At 44.6% G+C, this 26,529-nt stretch overlaps 2 protein-coding genes and 2 long non-coding RNA genes across 6 annotated transcripts; 1 reads left to right on the top strand and 3 right to left on the bottom strand.

Annotated features, from left to right (window-relative positions):
* Nucleotides 1–628: 628 nt before the first annotated feature.
* On the bottom strand, nucleotides 629–6,673 carry LOC126994806 (basement membrane-specific heparan sulfate proteoglycan core protein-like). Its single transcript, XM_050854088.1, has 10 exons — nucleotides 6,104–6,673; nucleotides 5,683–5,946; nucleotides 5,436–5,551; nucleotides 4,207–4,426; nucleotides 3,630–3,819; nucleotides 3,356–3,514; nucleotides 2,968–3,194; nucleotides 2,103–2,295; nucleotides 1,665–1,759; nucleotides 629–1,069 (listed from the first exon to the last, which is right to left on the bottom strand). Exons 1-10 carry the CDS (start codon nucleotides 6,357–6,359, stop codon nucleotides 834–836), a joined length of 1,956 nt encoding a protein of 651 aa, XP_050710045.1. The 5' UTR covers nucleotides 6,360–6,673; the 3' UTR covers nucleotides 629–833.
* A 578-nt stretch (nucleotides 6,674–7,251) lies between these two features.
* Nucleotides 7,252–15,848, bottom strand: LOC126994807 (uncharacterized). Of its 2 annotated transcripts, none has more exons than XM_050854089.1 (7): nucleotides 15,681–15,848; nucleotides 14,922–15,032; nucleotides 14,675–14,770; nucleotides 13,807–14,108; nucleotides 10,949–11,089; nucleotides 8,183–8,285; nucleotides 7,252–7,817 (listed from the first exon to the last, which is right to left on the bottom strand). In XM_050854089.1, the coding sequence occupies exons 1-7, from the start codon at nucleotides 15,748–15,750 to the stop codon at nucleotides 7,579–7,581; spliced, it is 1,062 nt and encodes a 353-aa protein (XP_050710046.1). In that variant the 5' UTR covers nucleotides 15,751–15,848; the 3' UTR covers nucleotides 7,252–7,578. The 2 variants fall into 2 exon arrangements, with proteins under 2 accessions (XP_050710046.1, XP_050710047.1); XM_050854090.1 differs by having other exon boundaries at nucleotides 8,183–8,282.
* On the top strand, nucleotides 14,945–20,807 carry LOC126994809 (uncharacterized). The gene is made up of 3 exons (XR_007749630.1): nucleotides 14,945–15,076; nucleotides 17,175–17,317; nucleotides 19,876–20,807. It is a non-coding gene; the product is annotated as an uncharacterized LOC126994809 (long non-coding RNA).
* Nucleotides 17,830–25,831, bottom strand: LOC126994808 (uncharacterized). 2 transcript variants are annotated; one of them, XR_007749628.1, is made up of 3 exons: nucleotides 25,767–25,831; nucleotides 19,275–21,083; nucleotides 17,830–18,225 (listed from the first exon to the last, which is right to left on the bottom strand). It is a non-coding gene; the product is annotated as an uncharacterized LOC126994808 (long non-coding RNA). The 2 variants fall into 2 exon arrangements; XR_007749629.1 differs by lacking the exon at nucleotides 25,767–25,831 and adding an exon at nucleotides 23,127–23,149.
* Nucleotides 25,832–26,529: the final 698 nt, after the last annotated feature.

The raw sequence follows: 26,529 nt of genomic DNA, 5'->3' as shown, positions 1-26,529 counted from the left end.
TCCTGATAATAGACTAGTGTTTTGTGTCCTGTTTACAGTAAAGTATCAGTAAGAACACCTTCGAGGCGAAGTGATTCGCCAAAATTTTATCCACGGGACCCAGATTCGAATTTGGCACAGGCAGACAGCACGCCGCCTACCACTGCATTTACTTCATCTCATCTGAACTGATCGATGAACAGAAAACTAAGGAATGCGACTGATAATCTGGAGATCACTGGTGTCATCGTGTCCCGGGCGTGAGGGTTGTTTAGGGGCACGGGTTTGAAGTGCTGGAAGCTGTGGGAGCCACCCAAGGATTATAACTCTAGGTTTCTTGCAGGCGCGCCGCCCCGACCTTGACCTCTGCCTCAAGTTCAGTAAGGTTTTGACTTCTAGATGATGTGTAGCTGTGAAGAAATAATGAAATCAGTTTTAAGTACAGTTTTGTTTTGCTGCTGTGAGAGAATGATTTTCTTTCTTAGTATTCGTGTTTTAAAATCACACGGAACTACCGGCACCGCAGCAGAAAGGCTGGTGGGGAGTAAAAAAATACCACTCTTCAGACGACATTCATTCATGTCCATAGTTATTCTTATATAAAGTATCGACAGCCACGTCAACGTTTGTTCTATCAGTCTTTGGGAAGGCGCAGAATATTAGTGAGGACTGGAGTGTGTTTTGAGTCTTGTTTCGTCGTCTTGACGCACACTCCGGGCAACAGAGTTGTCAACGAGAAAGTCAACACCTCCTTTACCAGTACTTCAAATCGAGTGTCCCTTCGCCTTCAGGAAACTCCGGGCGACATTAGTATTCCTTGGGGTGACAGGAAAGGGAAGTGGCAGGGCAGGGGCTCACTTCAGGCGGCAGAGGAAGTACCGTTTGGAGTGGCAAGGGAGGGCGGTGCCGTTGTAGCCCTGGTAGCCGTCCAGCATGAGACACCAGTCCCCCTTGGCAGCGCGGCGGCCCGAGGGTCTGCGGTGGTGCGGGGCCCAAACGTCAACCGATACAAGCGCCCCGTCCAGCCACCGCCACTCACCGTCATCGCCCTCTCGCCCTCCGACCCAGAATGGCCACTGAGTACTCGCCGCTGTGGGGGCAAAAGGAGGTGCCACTTTAAACAAACCTATATGATTTATGATGCTACTGTGCCGTAAACAATAACTAATGAGACAGAAGATAGAGATGAAATGACGGAAAAAAGGAAAGGACGAGAGAGAAGACAGAGATGAGGTGAGAGTAGGCTGCATAGGAGATGAGGAGCAGCAGAGATGAGGAAGAATCAAAACGAGGCTAAAGGAAGAGGATGCACGGAAGGAGATGATGAGGAAAAGCAAGATAAGAAAAAAAAGACAGATACGAGGCAAGGGAGGAGGATGAAGGGAGGGAGATGAGGAGAAGCCAAGACGAGAAAAAAGACAATGACGAAGTGAAGGAGAAGAAAGAAAGGAGGGAGGGAGATGAGAAGACGCGGACATGAGAAAGAAATCTCAGGAAGAGGAGGAAAAGAAAGAGTCGAAGAAGGAAATAAAGACGAAACGAGAAGAGAAGGACATGGATAGAAGCAAAACGACAAAGAAACCAACACAACAGCCTTCATTATCCCTCGCCCCCAGTATTATAAACCCCCAGCCACCCAACAGTCCCTTCTGCATATGATCTCCTCCGTTCCTCTGTCTACTTACACGTCTTGCTCCGTCCCAGCCCGAAGCGTACATCGAGGAAGTCTTGAATGACACGCTTTCCCTCGGCCTCCCACGCCAGCTGTCCACCCTGCGACCTATTGAGACGGGAGTAAGAAAGTAAGAAAGAAGTTAAGAAAGTAAGAAAGATTAATACAATGATGGGATGAAGATGTAGATGGGAGGAGAAGAAGGAGGTAGAGGAAGGAGAAAAGGAAGAAGGAAAGGAAAGAAAGAGAGAAAAAGAAAACAGGGAGAAAAAAATAAAAAAAAGGGAAAAGAAAAAAAATAATAAAACACTGATAACAGAAGATTAACATGATAACAATGAAGATTAGAACACACACACACACACACACACACACACACACACACACACACACACACACACACACACACACACACACACACTCCCCCTTCCCCCACCTCACCCACCCACACCTGCAATGCTCCGCCGCTTCGTCCCAACTGAGCTTCATGTGGGTGACCTCCTTGACGCACACGTGTTTCTGGATCCTGTCGAAGGGCGGTGGGCAGTAGTCAAGGCGGAGGACGGCGGTGGTGGTGGTGGCGGCGGCGGCGGCGGTGATGGTGGTAGTGGTGGTGGCGGTGGCTGAGGTCCCGGCTGGTACTGCTACGGGAGGGAAGAGAGAGAGAGAGAGAGAGAGAGAGAGAGAGAGAGAGAGAGAGAGAGAGAGAGAGAGAGAGAGAGAGAGAGAGAGAGAGAGAGAGAGAGAGAGAGAGAGAGAGAGAGAGAGAGAGAGAGAGAGAGAGAGAGAGAGAGAGAGAGAGAGAGAGAGAGAGAGAGAGAGAGAGAGAGAGAGAGAGAGAGAGATTGAATTAGTTTAATCGGTTTACAGTAGTTTTGCGGGGTCTTCCAGGGCTTTTGCATGCTTCTGATTGTTTCCTGTGACGTAAACAAAAACAGTATTAGATTTGGATTACACTAACAGAAGGATTGGATTACGCTAAGAGGATTTGATTCCACTAACAAGAGGGATGGAAAGGGAAAAGACGAAAAACAAGTAGAAAGGAAGAAAAAGATTAAAATAGATTATGATAATGAAGAAGAACAAGAACAACAGAGCAAAACAAAAACAAAGCAAAACTGAGATAAGTTCAACGATAATAATAAATACAAAATAAAAAGGATAAACGGAGAAGGAATTAGAAAAACGAAAATAAGAACGATGAAAACAACAAAAAAAGGAGAGGGAAAAACGAATAAAAAACAAAACACAATGACAATGAAAAAAAAATCTCCCCTTAAACTACCCCCCGCAACCTTCTACCCCTTCCCCCTTACTTCGTCGTACGGTGAGGGTGGCGGCAGCGGAGGTGGAATCGAACGGGGTGGAGGCTCGGCAGGTGTACACGCCCGCGTCCTGGAGGTGCACGAAGCTTACCACCAAGGCGTTGTTCGGGAGGAGCGAAAACCGGTTCCCGAAGGCGGCGTCGGAGAAATCGATCACCTCCCCGTCCTTCAGCCACTCCAGCAGCAGCGGCGTGCCCTCGTCCCACTCCACCCGACACCTGCACCACCAAAAACACCTGAGGGGCCGCGCTACACCACCACCTGCACCACCAATCACCACCACCAGCATCTACACCAATACGCAACATCTGAGGTCGTTAATACCACTACCATCACCCCTATCATTCTCTCTCTCTCTCTCTCTCTCTCTCTCTCTCACCTCATCACCACCTTGTCCCCCACCAGTCGCTCCCTGTCCCGAGGTGGTCGCACGATCCTGGTCGGCTGCCGCACCGTCAGTAGCGCCGCGCCCCTCGCCTCGCCCTCTGAGTTCACGCCGCGACACTCGTACCGCCCCGCATCCCCTCGCCGCACGTCCCTGCAGAGCCACAGCGACAGAGAACGGGAGATGAGCCGAAATCTGATGCTAATGGGAATGAAGGAAAAGAAGAAAACGAAGAACATCAACAGAAAGGGAAAGCTACCTCACTCACCTGATAGTTAGATCCCCGGCAGGTGAGATCCGATGCCTTGCCGAGGGGGACACCTGTAGCTTGTTCCGCGTCCAGGTAACAGACGGCTGCGGGGAACCTGACGCCATACAAATCAAAGTCACGTCCTGCCCCTCCACAGTAAGCGTGTCCTGCGGGAGCTGCGTCAGATGGGGAGGCGAAGGAGGGGCGTCTGAGGAGGAGGAGGAAAAGGAGGAGGAGGAGGAAGAAGAAGAGAAGGAGGAGGTAAAGAAGATGTACATGAAAAGGCTTCAGAAATAACTCGACATTTGAGGATTTCAGAAATATGTTTGGTATTATTATTTTTGTCTTTTTTGTGTCCTTTCCGTCCGTCCGTATTTCTGTCACTTAGCTTCATTTACGTTTTTTTTTTTTCCATGCGTGTCTGTTTTTCCTTCCACCTGTTTGTTTTTCCGTCCTTCTGTTTGTTACTTTCGTCCGTCTGTTTGTCTTTCCGTCCGTCTAATCGTCTTTTCGTCCATCTGTCTTGTTCTCCATCCGTCCATCTGCCTGTTTAGCCCTGCGTCTGTCTCCCCGTCCATCCACCCTTCCTCCTCACCAGCGACCGTCAGCCAGATCGTTCGGCGAAGACTCGGGGTGGTGGACAAGTGACAATCGTAGGCGCCCTCGTCCTCGCGCCGCACGTCCTCGAGGAACAGCCTGTAGTAGTGGAGCGCCTCGTCAGAGAAGTCCACGGAGATCCTTGCCTCGTTGGCCGCCACCTTGTGCCTCCCTTGTGACAGCCAGTTCTGGTCCCTCACACGAATCCATGAGACTTGCTGGAGTAGGGGAGGTGGGAAGGGCGAGAGTGTGAGAGAGAGAGAGAGAGAGTGAGGGAGTGAGAGAAGGAATGTGAAGGAGGTAACGGAGGGGAGTAGTGAGAGAAGGAGAGAGAAGGAAAGCGAGGGTCGGAATGAGAGAGGGATGGAAAGAGAAAGAGTTGTTGAGGGTGGAAATAAGAGAGAGAAGAAAAGTGAAGAGACGATGAGGGCAGGAGAATGAGAGATAGGAGGAACGTGAGAGATGAAGGAGATGGGGATAAGGAAGAGAAGGAAAGAGAAAGAGGTGATGAGTGGTGGAATGAGAGAGAAAAAGGAAAGTTTGAACGAGGTGAAGGTGGTGACAGTCTTGAGTAATGCAAATGAAGAAGAATGTAAAAGGAATTCAAGAGACGTGTTGAGCGGATGGGTGCAAAGGAGAGGTGACAATACGGTAGACAAATAGAGTAAGAAGCGTGAGAGGCGACCGAGAGAGGCAGGCGAGGAAGCGAAAGTGAGAGTCAACGAGTTTGTGATAAGAACAGACCAATGGAGTGAGATTGAGATAGTGACCAGTAATAAGTGTCTTGCTACTGACGAAAATAAACCATCGATAAAATAAGACAATAGATGTGGTCCAATAGATGAGAGGAGGAAAATGAGAAAAAAAGGATAAGGAAGGAGGACATATGGAGAAGAGGAAGAAAAGTGACAACATTTAAAAGGAAGAAAGAGAAAGAGGACACAGGAAGAAGAGGGAGAGAAGACAAAAAAGGAAAAAGATGGAGGACACATGGAGAAAGGGAAGAAAAGAAAATAAGGAAGAGAAAGAAGCGAACACTAATAACAGAAGATAAACTGGAGCAGACTGCGTGTTAATGAAAAAAAATAATCGTGTTGAACTTAAAATTGAACGTAACTGCCTCCTCCTCCTTCTACTTCTTCTTTTGATCTATATCGCTGTGTATCGCTTCGTACGTCCACCCACCATTCTCCCTCTCGCCTACTAAGAGCTCTGTTTAGTGTTTACCTCTGGGTCTTGGATGCGGTCGAGGCGGCAGTTCAGGACAGCCGTTGAGCCGATCTCCGCCGTGACGTTAGTGTGCAGGCTGTCTTCGGTCCCGCTCTCCTGCGTCACCTCCTCGTCTGAGAATATAGGGCGTCCTAGAGAGGAAATCAACTCACTTATCTCTCTTAAACGTGATATGAGTCAGTGGTATCTCTTTACACCTTTTTAGTCACACCCATTCACTCAGAGCTAAGGCGTAGTGGTGTACCAGTGGGCGGCGTGGTGGTGAGGGTTGTGGTATGAGGCCCCAGCGAGGCCCTCCCGTCGTTTTCAGGTTTTATCCCGCCGCACAGCCTGTTAGCGGCGGCGAGGGTGGAGTACACTTCCGTGAGATTCCTCATGGCCTCCAACAGGTCTTGCATTTCGTCATCAACCTCTCCTCCTCCTCCTCCTTCAGCGACTTCTTCCGCGACATCCCCGATAGTTCCGTCCCCATTCCTACAAGATCCTCGCTCCCCAATATCGTGCGGTTCTGTCAGGGCAGAGAGCCGTTACTCCTCACCAAGGAATCACTTTACACTTTGCTCCCTACCCGTTCGTAAGAGTAAAACAAAAGTCTGGCATAAAAACAAAAACACGAAACGGGAGAGTTGGATTCTTTGTGTCAAGTCGTAGCTAGCAAACCTCACCTGTGTCCTGGCCGCCCTTCCCCGCGTGCAGGTGCTCCGAGAGGTTCTGTATCTGCGCCTCCAGCTGGACCAGACGCACCTTGATGCCCAGCGTATGGTAGCGAAGGTTCTGCAGCAGCTCCCAGTGGCTGGCCAGCGCTCCCCGCACCTCCTCCATGAACTGGTCCAGCGATGTAGCCTTCCCCTGCCTCCCACACACCCCGGCTGCCCCTCCCATCAGCAGGAGCAGGAGCAAGAGGGGCGCGGCGAGCTTCATGGCGTGACAGGCCTCACCCAAAACCCACTGGCTCACACATTACACCAGCCACGGCCAGAGCCTCTCCCTCGTGTATACCCGCGGCGTCCCGGCCTGACTACTACTGCTATCGCACCCTCGGCGGCCCGTTCATAACGTACGCCCGTTGGTTATCACCGTGATAGGGAAGGTCAATGGCCGGCGGGACGGACAGAGCACATCTTACGGAGCAGCATCACTCCCGCGTGTCTGGCGTACCCACGGGCGCTGCGCTGCCGCCGCCAGTGTGTGGACCAAGGGTTGCGGTGACGGCCTGGCGCTCCTGAAGGCAAAGGTAAGAGATCGTTGTTTGTGCCTTGGAGTTTCGTCTCGACAACACGCCAAGCATCATGGAATGTTCCGCGGTGAGCACGATAAAACAGCTTACAGACTTTGAGACGATGTTGACCTAACTCACATTTTACGTAGTTATCCATCCTTAGCGTTTGTGACAATAATGTGGGTCAAGTTTAGTGTCAGGAACACTTATATTGTTTCTAAACTGCCGAGTCGTGGAAAAAAAATCAAGGAAAATAGCTAATTACATGCTTTATTTATGCAACACACACACACACACACACACACACACATACACACACTATGCTGACCTTAATGTAAAACACTTGCTACAGTATTTCAAATGATATCCCCAATGACCCTGTACGTCATAGTACACCCATAGTCGCACTAGATGGCACCCCTCGCCCCCTATTCACACAGCCTCGTAAATAGCAGAGGTCCGTGGAGGGAGGGTCGAGCATCATACCAAACTTTTTTTTTTATCCTTGGTAACTGTTTTAGTTTCATGTCCCACAGAGCCATTTAATAACCTCAGCCTCTTCGTTTTTTCATTTTCGTGGCTAGTCTATTTAGTTTTATATATGTACAGTAAGTAATGCAGTTCTTATTCTAATTGTGACGACTTGATGGTGGCTTTAGACGCAGTGTAGTGCCTCGGTGTCTGTCTGCTGTTTCGAACGCTAACTTGAATCCCTCTAAGAGTTCAGTTTTCTTAGTTCTACAGCAAAGAGAACATCAAACCCACCTCTTCAGACACTTCATTGGCATTTCCTTTACACAGGCACTATAATAACGTTCTCGTAATTACTTCGAGGACTTCAAAGCGTTAGTTGTAATGTGAGTTCACGCACCGCTGTCTCTCTCCATCTCAAACGCTCACGCAGTCGTTCCTCGGGCGACCTCAATTCTGCAGCAAGTTGTCAGTGGAGGAACAGTTATGAGGGGGCACGGCTGTGATGTCCATGGTGGCGAGGAGAACCTTGCCCGAGGACTTGTAGTACACGGCGCCGAGGTCCTGGATCTCCGAGGTGCTGGTGATGGCGAACGGCCGAGACGATTCCTTCCGCCTCACCTGCTCGTGTCCGGCCTCGACGCGGCGTGTCCTCCCGGCGCGGTGGTGAGCCCGGAGGAGCGCCACCACTGAGGAGGGAGTGAATAGGTGGTTGGTTACTCTGCGTCAGGCAAGAGGTACTGAATGTGGTGATAGTGATGGAAAAGTGTTATTGAGTGGAAATGCGGTGGATATGCAGTGGCAATATGCGATAGTGATTGGTTGATTGATTGATAGTTTATTGTTGCAAGTAAACAACAAAGGATAGTGACGCTGACGCTGACGGATAAATGGGAGAAAGAAAAAGGAGAACAATGTAATGGAAGGGGAGACTGCACTGAAGGCAAGAGAGGACGTAAGGGAAAAGAAAAAAAACGGTGTACTAATCAGAGGGAACACCACACACATACACACACACACACACACACACACACACACACACACACACACACACCGATGGTCAGGAGAAGAGCGAAGAAGGCGGCGACGAAGGCGATCCAGACGACAGTGAGGGCGATGTCCCGAAGCGTCCTTGACCCCCTCGGCCGTGTGCTCTTCTGGTGAGAGAGAGAGAGAGAGAGAGAGAGAGAGAGAGAGAGAGAGAGAGAGAGAGAGAGAGTGTGTTTGGTATGTCATTTTCTGTACTTAATAATTTTCATGCTAGGTTTATTTATACCATTTTCTATACCTAAGCTTTTCAGGGTACGCTTATCTATCTGCTCCTGACCATCACATGAAATAATAATAATAATAATAATAATAATAATAATAATAATAATGTTAATAATAATAATAATAATAATAATAATAATATACGTTATTTTTTTACAGCAGAGGAGACAGTGCAAGAGCGTAAAAAAAAAGAAAACGATAATAAAAAAAAGCCCGCTACTTACTGCTCCTAAATATTGGTAAACTATAATAAGAGTAGGAACAAACAGGCAAACAGGAGACGTATATAGCTGTTAATTTAAGGTGGATTTATCTGTACAAGCGGTCAAGGTGAAGAGATGGATCTACCACCCGGGCGGACAGTCAATTTGAAGATAGTTAGCCTACTTACCTTAGCAGACGGTTAGTATAGGTCAGTAGGTAAGCAGGGAGATGAAGAGAGAAATTCAGTAGGTAAGTGGGCAAAAATATCCCCCCTCCTCCTCCTCCTCCTCCCATCACCAGGTAATGTTGACCTTCACAACGGGAAGAAAAAACTTGAAACGGGTTACGGAATCCTCAAGTGTGCATTTGATATTTTGGCCCTGAGCCTGTTCCCCGCGCGTGCTAAAAGTGACCCTGCGATGCATATAGTGTGCTGCATAGAGAGCCATCCATGCACACTGCTTTGATATGGAGTTAAGTGCAGATAAAAATAAAAAAATAAAAACATGCTAAAAGGGAGGAAGCGAAGTTGATGTAATGAGATTTTGTGTACGTTTCAGAAATATGTCGGAATCAGACTTCAAATATTACGTAAATAGCGTTTCTCGAGTACACGAAAACGATTTAAATTCATTCGCCTTCATTCATTACTTTAAATTTTGCTTCGCCTTCGATTAATTTATGAGAATGAACTTTTGCCTGACTTTTTTTTTCATTAATTTGTGCATCCATATGAAGTGCATGCCGCTGTTTTCGTTTTTTTTATTATTTTGTAGAGTATGTCAAGTGTGTGTGTGTGTGTGTGTGTGTGTGTGTGTGTGTGTGTGTGTGTGTGTGAGCGTGTGTGAGCGTGTTAGAGTGTGTGTGAGTGTGTGTGTGAGCCTGTGAGTGTGTGAGCGTGTGTGCGTGTGCGTGTCCTTGCATCCTCTCCTAGTCTTACCCGTTGACATTTGGGGCGAGTCTTGGGCACCAGGCACACGCTCTTTCTCGCTCTCTCTAGGTCACCAGAATTGGCTTCCTCTGATAAGAGACAAAAGAGAGCTACTTCATGCGTACCAAGTTTGGACTCTATCTCGAATTAACCAACAATGACCATATAAATTAGATTGTCAACCATATTATAACCTTGGCTATATTTGTAACGTAGCCCCACACCATAGTACCCTAGCCCCACGAAATCTGCAACCTAACCTTACAATTCGCAACCCTGCCTTACTAAAGTTCTAATCTATAGGCTCCCACTATACTAATCTAGCCTCACTGTATTTACAACCTACAGTAACCTGCTAAACTGTTAACAAGCAACCTCTGAGCTCACTAACACCACCACCATCACCACCAACAAACAGTACTAGAGACCGCTAACATAATCTATCTTCTATCACCACCACGACTCACCACCAACACCACCATCATAATAATCGTCACCACCATCATAATAATCATCACCACCATCATAATAATCATCACCACCATCATAATAATCATCACCACCCGTCACCACCACCATCACACAACCTGAAAGCCTATAATGTAATCTGAATCCGCCAGTGGTGACAAAGATTGCATTGATCAGTCAGGAAGTGGACGAGCCAACCAAGGTGAGCCTGTAGTTTGCTATTTTATTCACACACACATTACCATCCGTTACTCGAAGCGCTAGACGTAGATTTTTTTACCGGTTTTTCTTCCCCAGTCAAAACGTCAATACAGGCCTCGGCAGTGCTGTTTGTTGTTCACCTTCTGTCTATAAATAACAAAAAATAACGAAAGCACGGGTGGGTTGTTGGGTTTAAACTGATGGCCTTAATGAACTGGCTCGCAATGAAGTCTGGATGTGGTTAAATTAAATGGCCTTTCCTCGTCGTCTTTTTTCACAACTTGACGCCGTTTGAATAAGTTCTGGTAAGGTTTGAATCGCATTTTGGTTATATATTTGTCTTTCTTCACAACTTGACGCATTTAATGAAGTTCTGAGAAAGCTTGAATCGCATTTTGGTTATATATTTGTCTTCTTTCACAACTTGACGCATTTAATGAAGTTCTGAGAAAGTTTGAATCGCATTTTGGTTATATATTTGTCTTCTTTCACAACTTGACGCATTTACTGAAGTTCTGATGAGGTTTGAATCGCTTTTTGGTTATATATCTGTGTATTTATTTACAACTTGACTCTTTAAATTAAGTTGTCATGATAGTATTAATCGCTTTTTGGTTATATACTTATCTATATTATCTGTCACACGAGGAGCATATTACACTGAAGGGAGGAGGAGGAGAGGAGTTGCTGACAGGCAGAGAGACAGAAGGGGGAAGCAGGTATGGCTGTCACTAATCTATTCACCTGACACAGCTCCTGGGCCACGTGCACCACGGCGGAGGAGAAGTACTGCTGGTCCAACGGTGTCCCAGCCCGCCGCTCCACATCCTCCACCGCCCCCCTCGTCAGAGTACCGTCCAGGGCCGCGCTGTGCCACGTCGCCACCTGCAGGCAAGCATGAATTAGTGTCTTAATTAGGGTCATATTATTAAACATTTCAGCGCTTAAGTTTACGTGTTTGCCAAGGCTTTCGTAGTTGTTGGCCTTGTTTTTTACTCTGGTGGGAATGTGACAAGGCTTCTCTATCACGAACTCTAAAAAACACTCATGAGAAGGCATTTTTCCTCTTTTTTTAGCTTCTAGAAATAACTGATGTGTGAGTCGGTAGCGTCCAAGAATATGCGCGACCTTATTCCTGAGCTAAGATAATCTTGCTCTCGTGAATCCATACACCAGCGCTAAATACCCAATCCAATACAAATGAGCCTCCCCTTAAAAGTTGTATAGCTAAGGGCGCATAGTTTAATTTTATACAGTATAGGAGACAGCTCAAGGGCGAAAGATTAGAATCCCGCTAGCGCTGCTCCTGTAAAGAGTTGAGAGAGTAGTCGACAGAGGTCAGAATCGATTGACTATGCCACTGGAACCTAAACTCTCCAGCGACACCCACGAATATCCTATAATGCATTTAAGTTATAATGAGAAGCAGAAGGTTCGAGTGTCCCGTACTTGGTGTAGATAATGAAGGTGACAGCGAACTTGAGAGGGGAGGAAAGTAAGACGATTTTTATCTCAGAAGTACGTAGCGGCGATGGCGTAGTATTTGCCGTTGAAGGTGCGACTCTAAACGAGGGGAATTGAGTCTACGAGTATGTAATTGCATCCCTTGAGAGTATACAATTAGATCCCATGATAAGAAAAACGGTATAATCTGGCACGAGTTGACGAGGTGATAAAATGGGGTGCATAAATGGCGGCGAAGTTAAAAGAAACATAGATAAATAGATAGATAGATAAGTAGAGAAAATTGAAGAAATATAGATAAATAAATAGATAGATTGATAAGTAGAGAAAATAGAAGAAATAAAGATAAATAGATAGATAGATAGATAAGTAGAGAAAATTGAAGAAATATAGATAAATAGATAGATAGATAGATAAGTAGAGAAAATAGAAGAAATATAGATAAATAAATAGATAGATAGATAAGTAGAGAAAATTGAAGAAATATAGATAAATAAATAGATAGATAGATAAGTAGAGAAAATAGAAGAACTATAGATAAATAAATAGATAGATAGATAAGTAGAGAAAATTGAAGAAATATAGATAAATAGATAGATAGATAGATAAGTAGAGAAAATAGAAAGCTAAATATAGAGAAACAGAGAGAGCGCTGTTGGTATTTCTCCTATATGATATGACTGACAGATGTGTAAGGTGCCGGATCAGGAATCTGGATCAATTGCTCGTGTATTTCGTGGCAGGCAGACGTCGTGGGGATGTATAGGACAATGGAATTCTGGGTATTAAAAAGTTACATTGTTCGCTGTGGTCTGGGTGTTCCTATATGTCTGTATGATCTGTATAGAAAGCGAGCGGGAAGGGTTCGCGATCTTAAAATGCGGTGGACAGATAGTTGTGAAGAGCTCGTATTTTACGTTAGTTAGCGTAAGTTACAATATCAGAGGGTGTCGATGTGTGCCTGTATGGTCTATATGGAGAGAGAGAGAGAGAGAGAGAGAGAGAGAGAGAGAGAGAGAGAGAGAGAGAGAGAGAGAGAGAGAGAGAGAGAGAGAATCAGACCACACAGACCCCGTGGTCCAGACTAGGTGGTCTGTCCTTAAACCTAAGTGATTTTACATTAATCAGAAGGCTCCAAAACATTGCATTTCAACTCTAGTTGATATTAAGTTGGAGAGAGAGAGAGAGAGAGAGAGAGAGAGAGAGAGAGAGAGAGAGAGAGAGAGAGAGAGAGAGAGAGAGAGAGAGAGAGAGAGAGAGAGAGAGAGAGAGAGAGAGAGAGAGAGAGAGAGAGAGAGAGAGAGATGGAGAGAGAGAGAGAGAGATGGAGAGAGAGAGAGAGATGGAGAGAGAGAGAGAGATGGAGAGAGAGAGAGAGATGGAGAGAGAGAGAGATGGAGATGGAGATGGAGATGGAGATGGAGATGGAGATGGAGATGCCGGCGGGGAGGGTTCGCTATCTCAGGATGTGTGTGTGGACAGACAGATGTGTAGAGCTCGTATCTTACATTAGTTAGCTGAAGTTACAATATCAGAGGGTGTCAATGTGTGTCTGTATGGTATATATGGAGAGAGAGGTGGGCGGGAAGGGTTCGCTATCTCAGGATGTGTGTGGACAGACAGATATGGGGCTTCTACCCAGGAGGTCTCGGGGAGCGGACAGAGAGGAGGAGAGGAGACGAGATTGAGAGACACAATACGACGAATACGACTTGATTCTATAAATAGCGGCCACTAACCTAGAATCCCCTTTACTGAGCATCACCAACCCGTTATTTATATGGATCTGATAAAGTGAGTCTGTGAAAAGGGACGACGATACACTGATTTATTTTCTACCCTTTCGATCCTATTTACTTTTATAGGCGCAATGCTTAGCGGGCTTTTTTGTTTTTTGTTGTTTTATTTTGTATTGCCCTTTGAGCTGTTTACTTCAATATAAAGAAAAAGAACTATATGATTCAAGAGAGCAGTCAGCCTCCACACGTATATCAGTAGTAGTAGTAGTAGTAGTAGTAGTAGTAGCAGAGGTAGTAGTAGTAGTAGCAGAGGTAGTACTAGTAGCAGTAGTAGTGGTAGTAATAGTAGTAGTAGTAGTAAATCCAAACAAATCAGCTCTCCAAGACTTCGTAACATACCTGAAACGGGTCCTTGATCGCCACCACGAGGAGAATGGAGGATGGAGAGAAGGTGGTGGAGGAGGTAGAAGTGTTGTCGTCGTTGTTGGTTTTGGAGGTAGTGGAAGTGGAGGAGGAGCCGTTTAGTTTGTAAGAGGCCACCACGAGCTCCTTCAGAAGATTAATACTCGTCCTGTCATCCACGTCACCATCATCTTCAGTTGTCACATTCTCGGCGGTGGAGGCGACGGAGGCGGAGGCGGAGGGGAAGGCGGAAGCGAAGGCGGAGGCAGAGTAGGAATTCGAGGACCTCACAATGTTCGCTGAATGGGAGAGATGCAAGTTCCTTTAAAAGATCATGGGTTTGAGGTACGTACGAGATATCACGACTTCGAAGATAATCAGTATTTTACGTCTTGCTTCAACTCCTGAGGCTAAGATATTCAACTCCCAAGGCCAAGATAGTGAATAGGCGGTAAATAGGTGAAGGAGTTCAAAGGTTCCACAATGTTTACTAAAATACAGAGAGCGAGTTCCGTTGAAAATCAGGAGTTCGAAGTACGAGAATCAATATTTTATAGGTTAGTTTCAGGTTCAATGGCTAAGCTAGTGAATATGAATGGGTATGAAAGAGAGAATTAAAGAATTGAGTAGAGTTAATGAAACCGGCGGAGAAGATAAAGAGGAAGTATATGCATCAGAGAGGAGGCCAAGCAATAAAAATAGTTTAAATAGAATTGGGGGAGAAGAAAAAGAGAAAAGAAACGTATGAGAGAAGGTGCCAGGTAAAGAAATGACAGTTAAGAGAATCGGTAGAGAGGAGAAAGAGGATCGTGGTGTATCAGAAAAGGTGCGAAGTAAAGAAATGAAAGAGAGGGCGCCACCATACCGTCGGGGGCTGTGAAGGTGGCGGCGAGGAACATGACCACCCTGACGTGACCCGCCTTCCCGCCACACTTCATCAGGAGCTGGCAGATGTTGTGACCTGGAGGGGGGCACACACACACACACATACAGACACCTTCTCAACCTTTTAATCACCCCATCATTATCATTCCAATCACTATATTTCATCCCCTATCCTATCATGTCCTCCTCCTCTTCTTAACACAAAAACCTTCCTCTAAGCAACTCACTCTCCACAGGGGGTACAAGGCCATCGGGGTCGCAGAGGATTTCGTCGATGATGGAGCCGCTAGTTGTACCGCCGCTGCAGGAGATGAAGTTGTCGTGCCCCGCCTTCAGTCCTGCGGCGGAGGGAGGACACGGAGGTTGTTGACCCAAGAGTTACGTAAGCACAGTGTTGAGTTCTGCTTGTGTTTCTTTCGGTGTGTTGTGTGTGTGTGTATGTTGTGTGTGTGTTGTATAGGATTGCGTGCGTGTCGCCAATTAGAGTTAAAGGTATACGGGAAGTAGTAAGAGAGATGGAGACGAGGAAAGACTTTGAGTAGAAGAGAGAACTGACGAAATAATTGGAGAGATTAATAAGCGATTTAAAGAGTGAAGGAACAAGAGTAAACGGATAATAGAGGAAAGGAAAGGAGAAAGGGGTGCAAAGTGAGAGAAAAGGAATGAAAGGGGAAATGGAGAGGAGGGAAGAGAGTAAATGCGAGTGAGAGAGAGAATTGAAGTAAAGAAGCGAGGAAAAGAGAATGAGAGGAGAGACAGAGAGGAAGGAGAAGAGTGGGTAAGGGAAAGAATAGGAGTGATGGAGTTGATAAATGAGAAAAGGGAATGAAAAAGGAAGGAGAGGAGGGAATATAAAATGTCCGTGTGAGTGAAAGAGGGAAGAATGGAAGGGGAGAAAGAGAGGAAGGAAAGAGAGTAACTAAAGTAAAGGAGTGATTTAGAAATTACTGAGACAAACTAGATGAGAGAGAAAGCAATGTCCTTACCCTTCGTCGTTGTGGTCGCCGTCAGGAGGAGAAAGAGGAGGAGCGGGAGAGGCACCGATCCGCGTGACATCTTCAACGTTTGTCTCTCACATCTTAAAGTAATACAAAGGGCTGACGTCCACGCTGGCTGGCTCTCCTGACGCTCCTGACAGCCACTTGTGATTATAAAGTGTTGACAGGATGTTTGTGTGCGTGTGTGTGTGTGTATATGTGTGTGTGTGTGTCACGGTTTCTTATCTGCCTCTCGGTCTCCTCCTTCTCCTTCTTTTTATTATTATTATTATTATTATTATTATTATTATTATTATTATTATTATTATTATTATTATTATTATTATTATTATTATTATCATCATTATCATTATTATCATTATTATGCATTATTATGCATTATTATCATTATTATCATTATTATTATTATTATTATTATTATTATTATTATTATTATTATTGTTGCTGTTGTTGTTGTTATCATTATCAGTATTGTAATGGCTTTTCATATAAGTAATCGTTAGTCTGCTCTTTTTTTCTTCTATAATTAGTCATGCTTTTTTCCTTTTCTTTTTCTTCATCTATTTATAACATTGTCCACCTAAAGTACTCAATACATACTATTGTTTCCATGTATTGCATGCTATTCACATCTACTATGTTTTTGAATTGCAACAATAAACTATTAATCAATCAATCAATAATTGTCATCATCATCAGTTCATTGTCTCCCCCCCCCCCCTTTCCACCCTCTGTCTCTTTGTCCACTTAAACTTCTTAACTCATGCTTCTATTCCTCAGTCTTTGCAGTTATTTAGGACATGTAATCAAGGGAGTATCGATTTCCTTTTATTTTTAGTGTGGTCATAGATTATGTTAATTAAGCATATTTCAGACAGTGTTCAGTTGTTAATTATCACTTACAGATCATACCAAACTCCATCTTAGACCAGGGAGGAAAAGGGGTTCATCTATATACCCCTTCCTCTCTCTCCATGGTCATACGGCCAGTTCGACAGTCCAACACCGTGTCATTGTAAGCGCCCAAACCAACCTATATTCACCACAGTGATCCGTTATTTCTACTCAATACCAGATACTAATAAAGAGATTACCTGTGTGGTTTCCTAAAATTTCCTTCTCCTTTTTATCTCAATGCCAAACACTAGGGCTACAAGGAGTTTGGTCATGTTTTGTGTTTGGTTGGGGAGCTTACGAACGCAGTGTATAGGACTGTAAAACTGGCCCATAGTCCTGTGTAGTAATTTGATTGTCCTGTTTTCTCCTTCACAGCCTCACCGTCTTTCACAAACACACCAGCACCTCTTTTCATCCTTCAAATAACTCCCACTTTCATGGCTTCTTGATTTCAACATTGCAATTCTTTATTTTTATTAATCTTTGTACAGTCATCATCCTATGTTTATCTCTTTCCTTTCACTGCTCCTTTCAGACCCCTTGCCCAGTCCAGAGCTTTTACTTTTTCTTTTTCTTTCTTTACAGTTTGACTCCAATGACTGTACAGCATCAATCATGGAGTCCACATTCATTTAAGGAGGTCCAGAAGAAAGATGTCCTCCTCACCTATTACCAAAGAAGTGACCCTTATACCAGGTGAAGCAAAACTGGGAGAAATAAAGCTTGTGGTAAGTCAACTAAATTTTATTAACTAAGTTAGATACACAGAGAATTAACATATTACTGGTGTACATGAAAGGCTTATAGTCAGATATATTTCAGAGGCCCTCAGAAAAAAGTTGCTTCTTGCCATCAATCTTGTGTTTGCTGCCCATCACAGCCACTCTGCAGACTCTCAGTATCTTCATCATGTCCATTGTTGTTCATCACCTTGTCCAAAACCTGTCCATATCCTTCAATGACAAGATTGTATTTGCAACGTATACTTTTTGTACTACGAATATGATCGTTTCCCAAGAATTCCAACTGGCCATTCGCACTCAACAGTAGAGAAGTTTTGCATGTGATGTCTGCAAATAAGTGAGTGTTTACCATGATTAGCTGCCACTTCAGCCAATCAAAAGAGACAAAGACTAGGTGGGGTTGGCACTACAGTGAAACCAGATTGGCAAGATTGTTTTTGATTGCTTCAGATCCTTTTCTCCCCAGCCTGCCACACAGCCCCATCAGATAGTCTCTTCCTCTCATGTGTTAGCTATAGGTAACACACGAGAGGAAGAGATAGGTGTTGGGACTGTGTGGCCGAGCAGAGAGGAGCAAAGGACCTGCAGGAGCCGACACCTTTCTGGCAGCAAAGGATACGGACAGATTTTGAGCAAATGGTGAATCCACTACAGGGGATGTGATGAACATACTGAGGGAGCACCTGCTTAGTACACCTGCAGCTCAGTACAGGAATCCTCAAAGAGTTCCGCCAGTTCTCCGAGGTCCCGAGAGCTTGACTTGCGCGGCACAGACAGGCGGTGCAGGTGGTTCAGGATCTTACTGATGGAGTCACAGAGCTCAGAGGGAGTCACACACCTTGGCCGTGATGTTGGCACTTCACTCGTTGGCGTCTTCAAGTCCAGCGTTTGAACTGGAAAGAAAAACATGGATTGGACCATGGCCATTTGAAGAACACGAAGTATGGGAAAGACCAGTAACTTGAGTCATCTCAGTGAGGGGGCCATCTCTTTAGCTGAATGGTAGTGGTGGCTTCCTGGCTGGTTGGTCACAGGTTCAATCCCCAGTGTCAGAAATGTTTCTTTACCCCTTTCCAGTCTAAGATCACATTTTTGTGTATTCCTTTCCAGTTTGACACCAATAACTGTACCAACTTCGGTTACAGAGATGTCGTAGATGATGGGAAAGTGAATTTTGTAATGCCCAGAATCCTCTTCCCATCATCCACGGCATCTCTGTAATAACCAAACACACAAGAAATTGATCTCGGACTGGGAAAGGGGCAAACATACATTTCCTACACGAGGGATTGAACTCTCAACCAGGCAGACAGGAAGCCACCAATAGCATTCCGCTGAAGAGACACCTCCATAGCCGAGTGGGTTTTAAGGGGCTCTCCACATCAGGCAGGTCACTATAAAAGGTCCTCTTTCCTCTAAGCTCCACAATTCCTCTGGACTCTGCTCTACACTTGCCATATCCCCTTTAGTAGGTTGTCTGTCAAATACAATAAGGCTTGATGATAACAAATACCATACCTGACCACTGCCTTAATCTAGAGAAAAGAGTAGAAATAAATTATTTTTGACGCGAGGGAAAGTATCCAATTAATAGCGTGTCTGGCAGAGGTGACCAGCGCGTGGGGTGAAGGCGATGGCACAAGCATGATAGTGTTCAGTGTTCAGACAAGAAAATGCAAGCAAGGTGATACACATTAAGCTTCAAGAAAAAATTTATCATGCAAAATTAACTTAATATTCTTTCATTAATATCTCCTTTAGCAGTTAATATCTCCTTTAGCAGTTATTGAAAACACTGTAGAGTAAGAAATGTTGAAATCAGTCACACCATGTCAAGTTTATGATCCCAATTACAAGAATGATGATTATTTTGATTTCACGGACTTAAGATTTAATATATATACAAAACATTATTAACTCGCAGAAGAAAGAGTAAACTAACCATCCAGGAAGCACCCTCCACAAGGCTGCTATACAAACTGCCTGCAAGTGAGGTTGGGTAGAGGCGAGGCTGGGTTAGGTGAGGCAGTGCAGTTCAGCTGTCAGCCAAGTAGATCAGTCTTGCTTCAACTGCTGTGGTGGTGGTCACTTCTGCCGTGCACTTTGCCTAGATGTGTCTGTGGGGCGTTACCCTTTTCTGCTTCCAGCCAGCCGAGCACAAGCACATGAGCAGCATACCAGTGAAGCTTGCAAGCCATATCTGAAAAGGCGACCATTCCACACCCCATGCAGCGGCCTCCCCCTTCCCACCAGAGACACGGAACACTACAGGAAGACTGTGACCAATGTATTGTTACTTTGTAGGAGGGCTAAGTCCCTTGGAAATCTATCTTATAGCAAATAATATAAAGAGTTTCATTGAGACCATTCAGAGGTGCATCAGAGGTTCCCCAACTTTCTCATGCCTCTTTTGCTGTAAAATTAACATCCTCCCCAATTAGTTACTTAAGACAGCTGAAGATCCCCTAATTAAAAACTCATTCTTCAGATACACCTTTCAGCTTCACCCAGTGCATGCTTACCAACACAATACTATTTTCCAGCATTACTGTAAGGAGAGCACTACAGACCAAGAGACAGAAGATAACCCACCAAAAGCTGAATGGATGAAAACTACAAGAGGCTAGAAGATGAAGCTGGCCAGGGAGGGCTTACTGCATATTCTCAAGCTAGAAGTCAGTCCTGCATAAGAAGATGTTGCCAAGGCTATGTTTGACCGAGATATAAATCAATCCATTAGAACAACAGAAAAGTAATGTGACGGCAAAAAATTCAAAGCAGATAAGATACAAATTCAAGACTCATGGACAATACTTAAATGCAAAATCAATAGGCTCTCCAAATTAAGGTTAATGAACTTAGATTGTAAGGAATTTCTATCTACCAGCAACAGGAAAAAGGGTTGGTTAGTTAGTTAGCAGAGAGGTTAACCAGAAGGACCAAATTTCAAGTAGTTACACACTTTGGGCACATGTAGTAATGATTTATTTGGCCTTAGCACATAGAGAGGTCAGAACCCCAAGTCACTACTTCCCACCTCTTTCCCGACGGAGAGGCGCGGCGGAGACAAATATTCTGTGGTTAGACTGGAAACTCGCGCACACACAAACGTTCACCCCACCCCACTCCCACACACTATATATGGAAACTTGAACACACACACACAAATACACACGCTCACGCACCCTTTCCCACACACATACACACACTAATATATACAAAGACAACAGTGATATGATGGAGTGATATGCAGCAGGTTTAGTACAATTATTAATCCCACTCTGTGTTAGTCTACGGCAAAAATACATTCGTGTGTGTCTTAACATTCAGAATTCTTGGACTAGGGGGGAAATAAAACGTAACTACCAACCACGTGGGAAGTGTTTCATATGGGGTCTGACCCGAGGATCACAATATTTTTCACACACACACACACACACACACACACACACACACACACACACACACACACACATTACACCACCCCAAACAGCCAATCACAATCTCCACTCAATACCCAAACAGACAACCGATAAAACCTCCACTACACATAGTCTAATCTGGAGTATTTATTTCCCTCACTGAAGTACGTATTTACAGAACGTGGAATATTCCGACATGGACTAGAAAGGGGTTAGGGAATGCTCACAACCCTCCGCCCATAACCTTGACCCAGCCTTAGTCCAACCCCAAGACTGAGGGTCACACGTGGATGCTGTAGTCCGTGGGAGGGCGAGGAGGGAAGGCCCGTCTGCAAGGTGATAGAATGGCCTGGGTTAGTGAGTATATTCCTAGTTTATTTGTCTTAATCTCTACACACCATTTCATTCAGTACTCATGTTAGTGATGAGAAAGCACGCTGAAGAACTGGGTCAACACTAACGTTATTATTACTGTTGTTACCAAGATACATGAAAGGGCATAGAGGAAAAATAGTAAATTCATGTAGTTAGTGTGTTAGTGAGTATATTCCTAGTTTATTTGTCTTAATCTCTACACACCATATCATTCAATAATTATGTTAGTGATGAGAAAGCACCCTGAAGAACTGGGTCAACACTGTAACGTTACTATTATTATTGTTACCGAGAATGAAACACTGTAACGTTACTATTATTATTGTTACCGAGAATGAAACACTGTAACGTTACTATTATTATTGTTACCGAGAATGAGAGGGCATAAAGGAAAGATTGGAAATTCCTATAGACCCAAACATAGTCCCTTCAATGAGCTGACATGGATATAAAAACTAATGAGAGGCAGGTATTATTCATATAAGACTTGATCCCTTACACTACCATTCAATAAAAACTACAAAAATATTAAGTTTCACAATTATGTACTGAGGTTAGCGTGGTTAGTGGATTGTTCATAAATCAACCAACAGACAGTAAATTAAAGAAAAGAATAAGAAAAGGGGGGAGAAGCAATATCAGAAACAATAATTTATCTAAGTTTTTCATCAACAACTCAAAAACACACTACAGTGGCTGACATAATTCTTTAGTACCTCTGCATTGTTAGTCAGCTTAACCCGGTAGCAGCGACGGGCCAAATTTGTGGCTTTACCGTGTACCAGCGACAGTCCAAAATTTTGCCATGATACAAACCCCCCAAAATAGATGATGCAAAAACTGATCACAAATGTGTTGATATATATTATGACATGATTTGTGTGAGTGATGATATTTTCTCATTTTTCTCGCTTAGAGGGGCCTTTAAGAAACATGATCCCCGCAGCTACCGGGTTAAAAGACGCATACACACAGCTATTCTACTTGCTACTCACTACCATGCAACCAGAGTAGTATATCATATAGAATACATTTCATCCTATGTCTAATACTGCAAAGAGTAAGAGTAATGTTCTTTTTTGGCTACAGACGACGGCTACAGAAAGAGACGGCAACTTAACAACTGCACATAAGAGAACAGGAGCAAACAAGGCAGACAGGAACACCATCTGTCTTGTTTTATCAAAGAAAGATGAAGAGGAGGAAAGAACAGCCCATTCACCTCAAGACCAACCACTTAGATGTGTGATGCATATGCCAAAAGTAACACCTACAGGACTTGCACCAAAGCACGCACACAAACCATGGCCAGTTAACGGATACTTCACACCTGACACACTCTTTACAACTGCCTACCCAATAACTGATACACCATTTGACTGCATACTTCACATCTGGCACACTCCATACAGTTACTCACATTCCCGGCACCACATCTGATACCCACCAAACAATCATATACCTGACTCCAGAAATAACACACACGCCAGAAAAACCTGATGTCAGAACAAGCCTCATCACAAATGCACACAAATGCACAATTACACCACACCAGACTAGGAATAAGGCTACAATCACACCAAGAGAATTGAGTTGAATTGATCCACAGGAAATCTTGACCATTGTACATGACTCGCTACTCAAGAGGACATCATTTTGTATAGACTCTTCCACAGACCGTTCCAAGCGTGACTCTCATGGTGGGAATGAAACGCTGAGGAGTCCATGCAAAATCTAAACTCTGGAAAGGAAACTCATGGTCAAAGCCTTCTGTGAATCATCTCGGCTCAACTCCTTTGGGATAAATACAGCGTAATTTACCCTTCAGATCACCAAATACATCTAGACTGATGGACCAACCTAACCTAGACCAACAAGACGAACACATTCCTAGTGGCCTATCCCTCTCTAGTGGTCTACTCTTCCCTCTTCTGGTCTATCCTCCCCTGTCATGGTCTACCCTTCCTCTAGTGGTCTCCCTCCCACTGTGACCCCACCTGCCATGCTGCTGTGGCCTTCCTTGGACCTCCCTGTCCCAGGTCTCGGTCACACTCCGCCTCAGAGAGCTCACGGAGTCAGAGAACCCAGTGGGGGACGTAGGGTCCCAACCGCCCTTCCACAGAGTACACGCTGTCCAGGGTACTGCTGGGCCTGAAGGAGGGGGCAGGGGTGGTCACAGCAGGGAGGTGGTGACTAGGGAGAGGGAGGGGGTGGAGGGAGGGGTTTTGTGGTGAGGTAATGGGGTGATGGGAGGGGGTGTATGGATGGGGTGGAGGTAGAGAGCATTGGATTCTGTCTGAGGGAGTAATGGGGGTGAGGAATAGGTGTGAAGGGAAAAAGGAATGGGGTGTGTAGTAAGGGAGGAAGGGGAGGATCTTACAGTGATGGGGAAGTAAGGGGAGTGAGAGAGTTCATTGTGAGGTGGGAGGGGTTAGGTGGTGGGTGAAGGTGATTAGGAGGAAGGTTCTCACTAACCTCACAACACAAGGGTATGAGTGTGTGCATGACATGAATCAAGCTGTGAGAGACATGAGGCTACAATCAGTGAGTGACAAAATGACAGCTATATGCAGACATGAATTAAATCTCTCGCTCTATCTTTCAACTCACTCACTCACTCACTTTCTCTAGTTTTCCAAATGAGCCTTGTCCGTGCCCTCCTATCATGAAAATGCCAACATGATGCAAATACAAACAGGGAATTCCAGTGTACGGTACGACGTCTAAAAATACTGCAGTAAAAGTGACACGCACACACACAGGCTGCAAACACCATTCAAAACACTACAGATTAATAGGGGATATATCATTGAGGAATTTAATACAACACAGGGAAGAGAGGAAGAGATTGCAACTAAAGGAAAATTATGCGGCAGAGGACTCCAGACAAATCACACTTGGCCTTTTGAGTTGCAATGAAAGTTTAAGTACATATGTGAATTTTTTGAGTTAGGATGTAGGAGTATGTGAATTTTTGTGCCATGGTTAACCCGGTAGCAGCGACAGGCCAAATTTGTGGCTTTACTGTGTAGCAGCGCAGTGACGGGCCAAATTTGTGCCATAATATAAACCCCCCAAAATAGATGATGTATAAATTGATCACAAATGCATTGATATATATTATGAAATGGTTTTTGTGAGTGGTGATTTTTTCTCACTTAGAGGGACCATTAACATGATCCCCGCTGCTACTGGGTTAATGGGAAACTTGTATGTGAATATATTTAGTCATAATGCACTGAAAACTTTTATGAATATTTGAGTTATAATTCACTAAAATGTTAAAGGATGCGATTTCGTAGAAGTGCAAGAAGACATGATGCACCCAATATTATCAAACTTCTGGAACTGTTAGAAAAAAAAAACTCAATTATCCCATGAATGAACTTGATATTCCAGGACTGTAATACTTTAAACTTATCAGACTTTAATAAAACTCAAAATTGCCTCTTGGGTTTGAGAGTCCACTGGGTGCAGGCAATAAGGTTTCTCTATGACTGGCCTGAGAGAGCGGGGAGACAGAGGAGTAAATAAGTTATAAGGGAAGGCAGCGAGACAGGAGCTCAACAGATGGAGGAGTAAATAAATCATAAAGGAAGGCAGCGATACAGGAGCTAAACGGATGGAGGAGTAAATAAGTTATAAGGGAAGGCAGCGAGACAGAGCTCAACAGATGGAGCAGGAGCTAAAGGATGGAGGGAGCAAAAGTTATAAGGGAAGGCAGAGACAGGAGCTAAATGGATGGAGGAGTAAATAGATGGAGGAGTAAATAAGTTATAAGGGAAGGCAGCGAGACAGGAGCTAAACGGATGGAGGAGTAAATGTTATAAGGGCAGTAGAGACAGGAGCTAAATGGATGGAGGATAAAGGAAGGCAGCGATACAGGAGCTAAACGGATGGAGGAGTAAATAAGTTATAAGGGAAGGCAGCGAGACAGAAGCTAAACGGATGGAGGAGTAAATAAGTTATAAGGGAAGGCAGTGAGGCAGGAGCTAAACGGATGGAGGAGTAAATAAGTTATAAGGGAAGGCAGTGAGACAGAAGCTAAATGGATGAGTGACACAGAACAGGGAGAACAAAAAGACAGTAAAAATAGAAAACCAAGAAAGTTAAGCAAATAGAGAAAATATGCAAGGACATGACTGCAAATAAAAAGTAAAAATAGCCAGAGAGGGGAACTTTTAATGACACACAGATGCTAGGAGGCTGAGAATGAAGCAGGGATAGAGGGAGAAAGCAAATAAAGCCATAAGAGAAGCAGAGGTAGAGAATATAAGGCAGAGGCGGAGTTAGCAAAGCAGTGATGGAGTAGGAGGGACAGAGGTGTAGTGAGAAAGCAGAGAGAGTGAAAGAAGCAGAGGAAAAGATAAATATTGAGTAAGAAGCCAAGACACAAGAGATAATAAATAAGCAGGAGAGAGAAAGCAGAAACAGTGAAAGAAGCAGAGGAAAAGATAAATATTGAGGAGTAAGAAGCCAAGACACACGAGATAATGAATAAGCAGGAGTGAGAAAAGCAGAGACAGTAAGTAGAAGCAGACGCCAAAGATAAAAAAAAACCCAGCAGCGTAGAAGCCAAAAGACAAGAGAATCAGGCATAGGGGGAGTGAGGGAGAGGACGGGGGCTAAACGTTCACCTCAGGCCCTGTGAAGGTGTTGGAGCAGGTGTACAGGCATGGAGTCTGTGAGAGGCATGCTGAGGTGGGTGGGGGAGGTGCTGAGGTCGCGGGGGGCACGGGGAACGCCGTCATTGCTCTCTGTGCTGGAGTCTGGGTGGAAACTGAAGTCAGCACCTGCGGAGAATGGCGTAGAATTAGGTCGGTATTATAAGATACTTTCCCTTCTCACATCATCTATTTCTAAAGGTCAAAGAGGGGATCAATCGGGTTCTAATGAGCGTTTCTTTAGGTTCACGGTACAGAAGAAAGGTCAAACTACCACCAGGGTCATAAAAGTATTCCTGGAAATGCCCAAAACTCCTACGAAAGGCTTGTCAAATATGTGTTCTTGGGCGACGAAATGTCTTATAATACGACCCTTATTATTAGTGTCCTCTGCTCGGGCTCAGGATGCAGAGTGTCCCCCAAAATAGTTTATATGGATTCGTTTACGGTATTAACAATTTTTACTGTACTGGGGTCATATTCTTATACATTCAAGCCCCAGGCACATATATTTGACAAGGCTTTCGCAGTAGTGTCCCCAAAATAGAACAGAAATACAATGTTGAAATAGTTGGTTAGATAATACCGGCCCCAGACATGATCAGGGTATAGGTTAAGGGGGCACTCAAATAGAAATAGCAATAGGTAATGTTAGAAATACAAATACATAGATGAAAACTTGGAAAGTTTCGTTTAGTCGGCACAACATTTGTGGTCATATGCCGGAGAGAGACAG

The sequence above is a fragment of the Eriocheir sinensis genome, unplaced genomic scaffold, assembly GCF_024679095.1.
Source record: "Eriocheir sinensis breed Jianghai 21 unplaced genomic scaffold, ASM2467909v1 Scaffold880, whole genome shotgun sequence".
Classification (NCBI taxonomy): domain Eukaryota; kingdom Metazoa; phylum Arthropoda; class Malacostraca; order Decapoda; family Varunidae; genus Eriocheir; species Eriocheir sinensis.
Note: the sequence above shows the minus strand (reverse complement) of the source record. Positions and strands in the feature narration are given on the sequence as shown.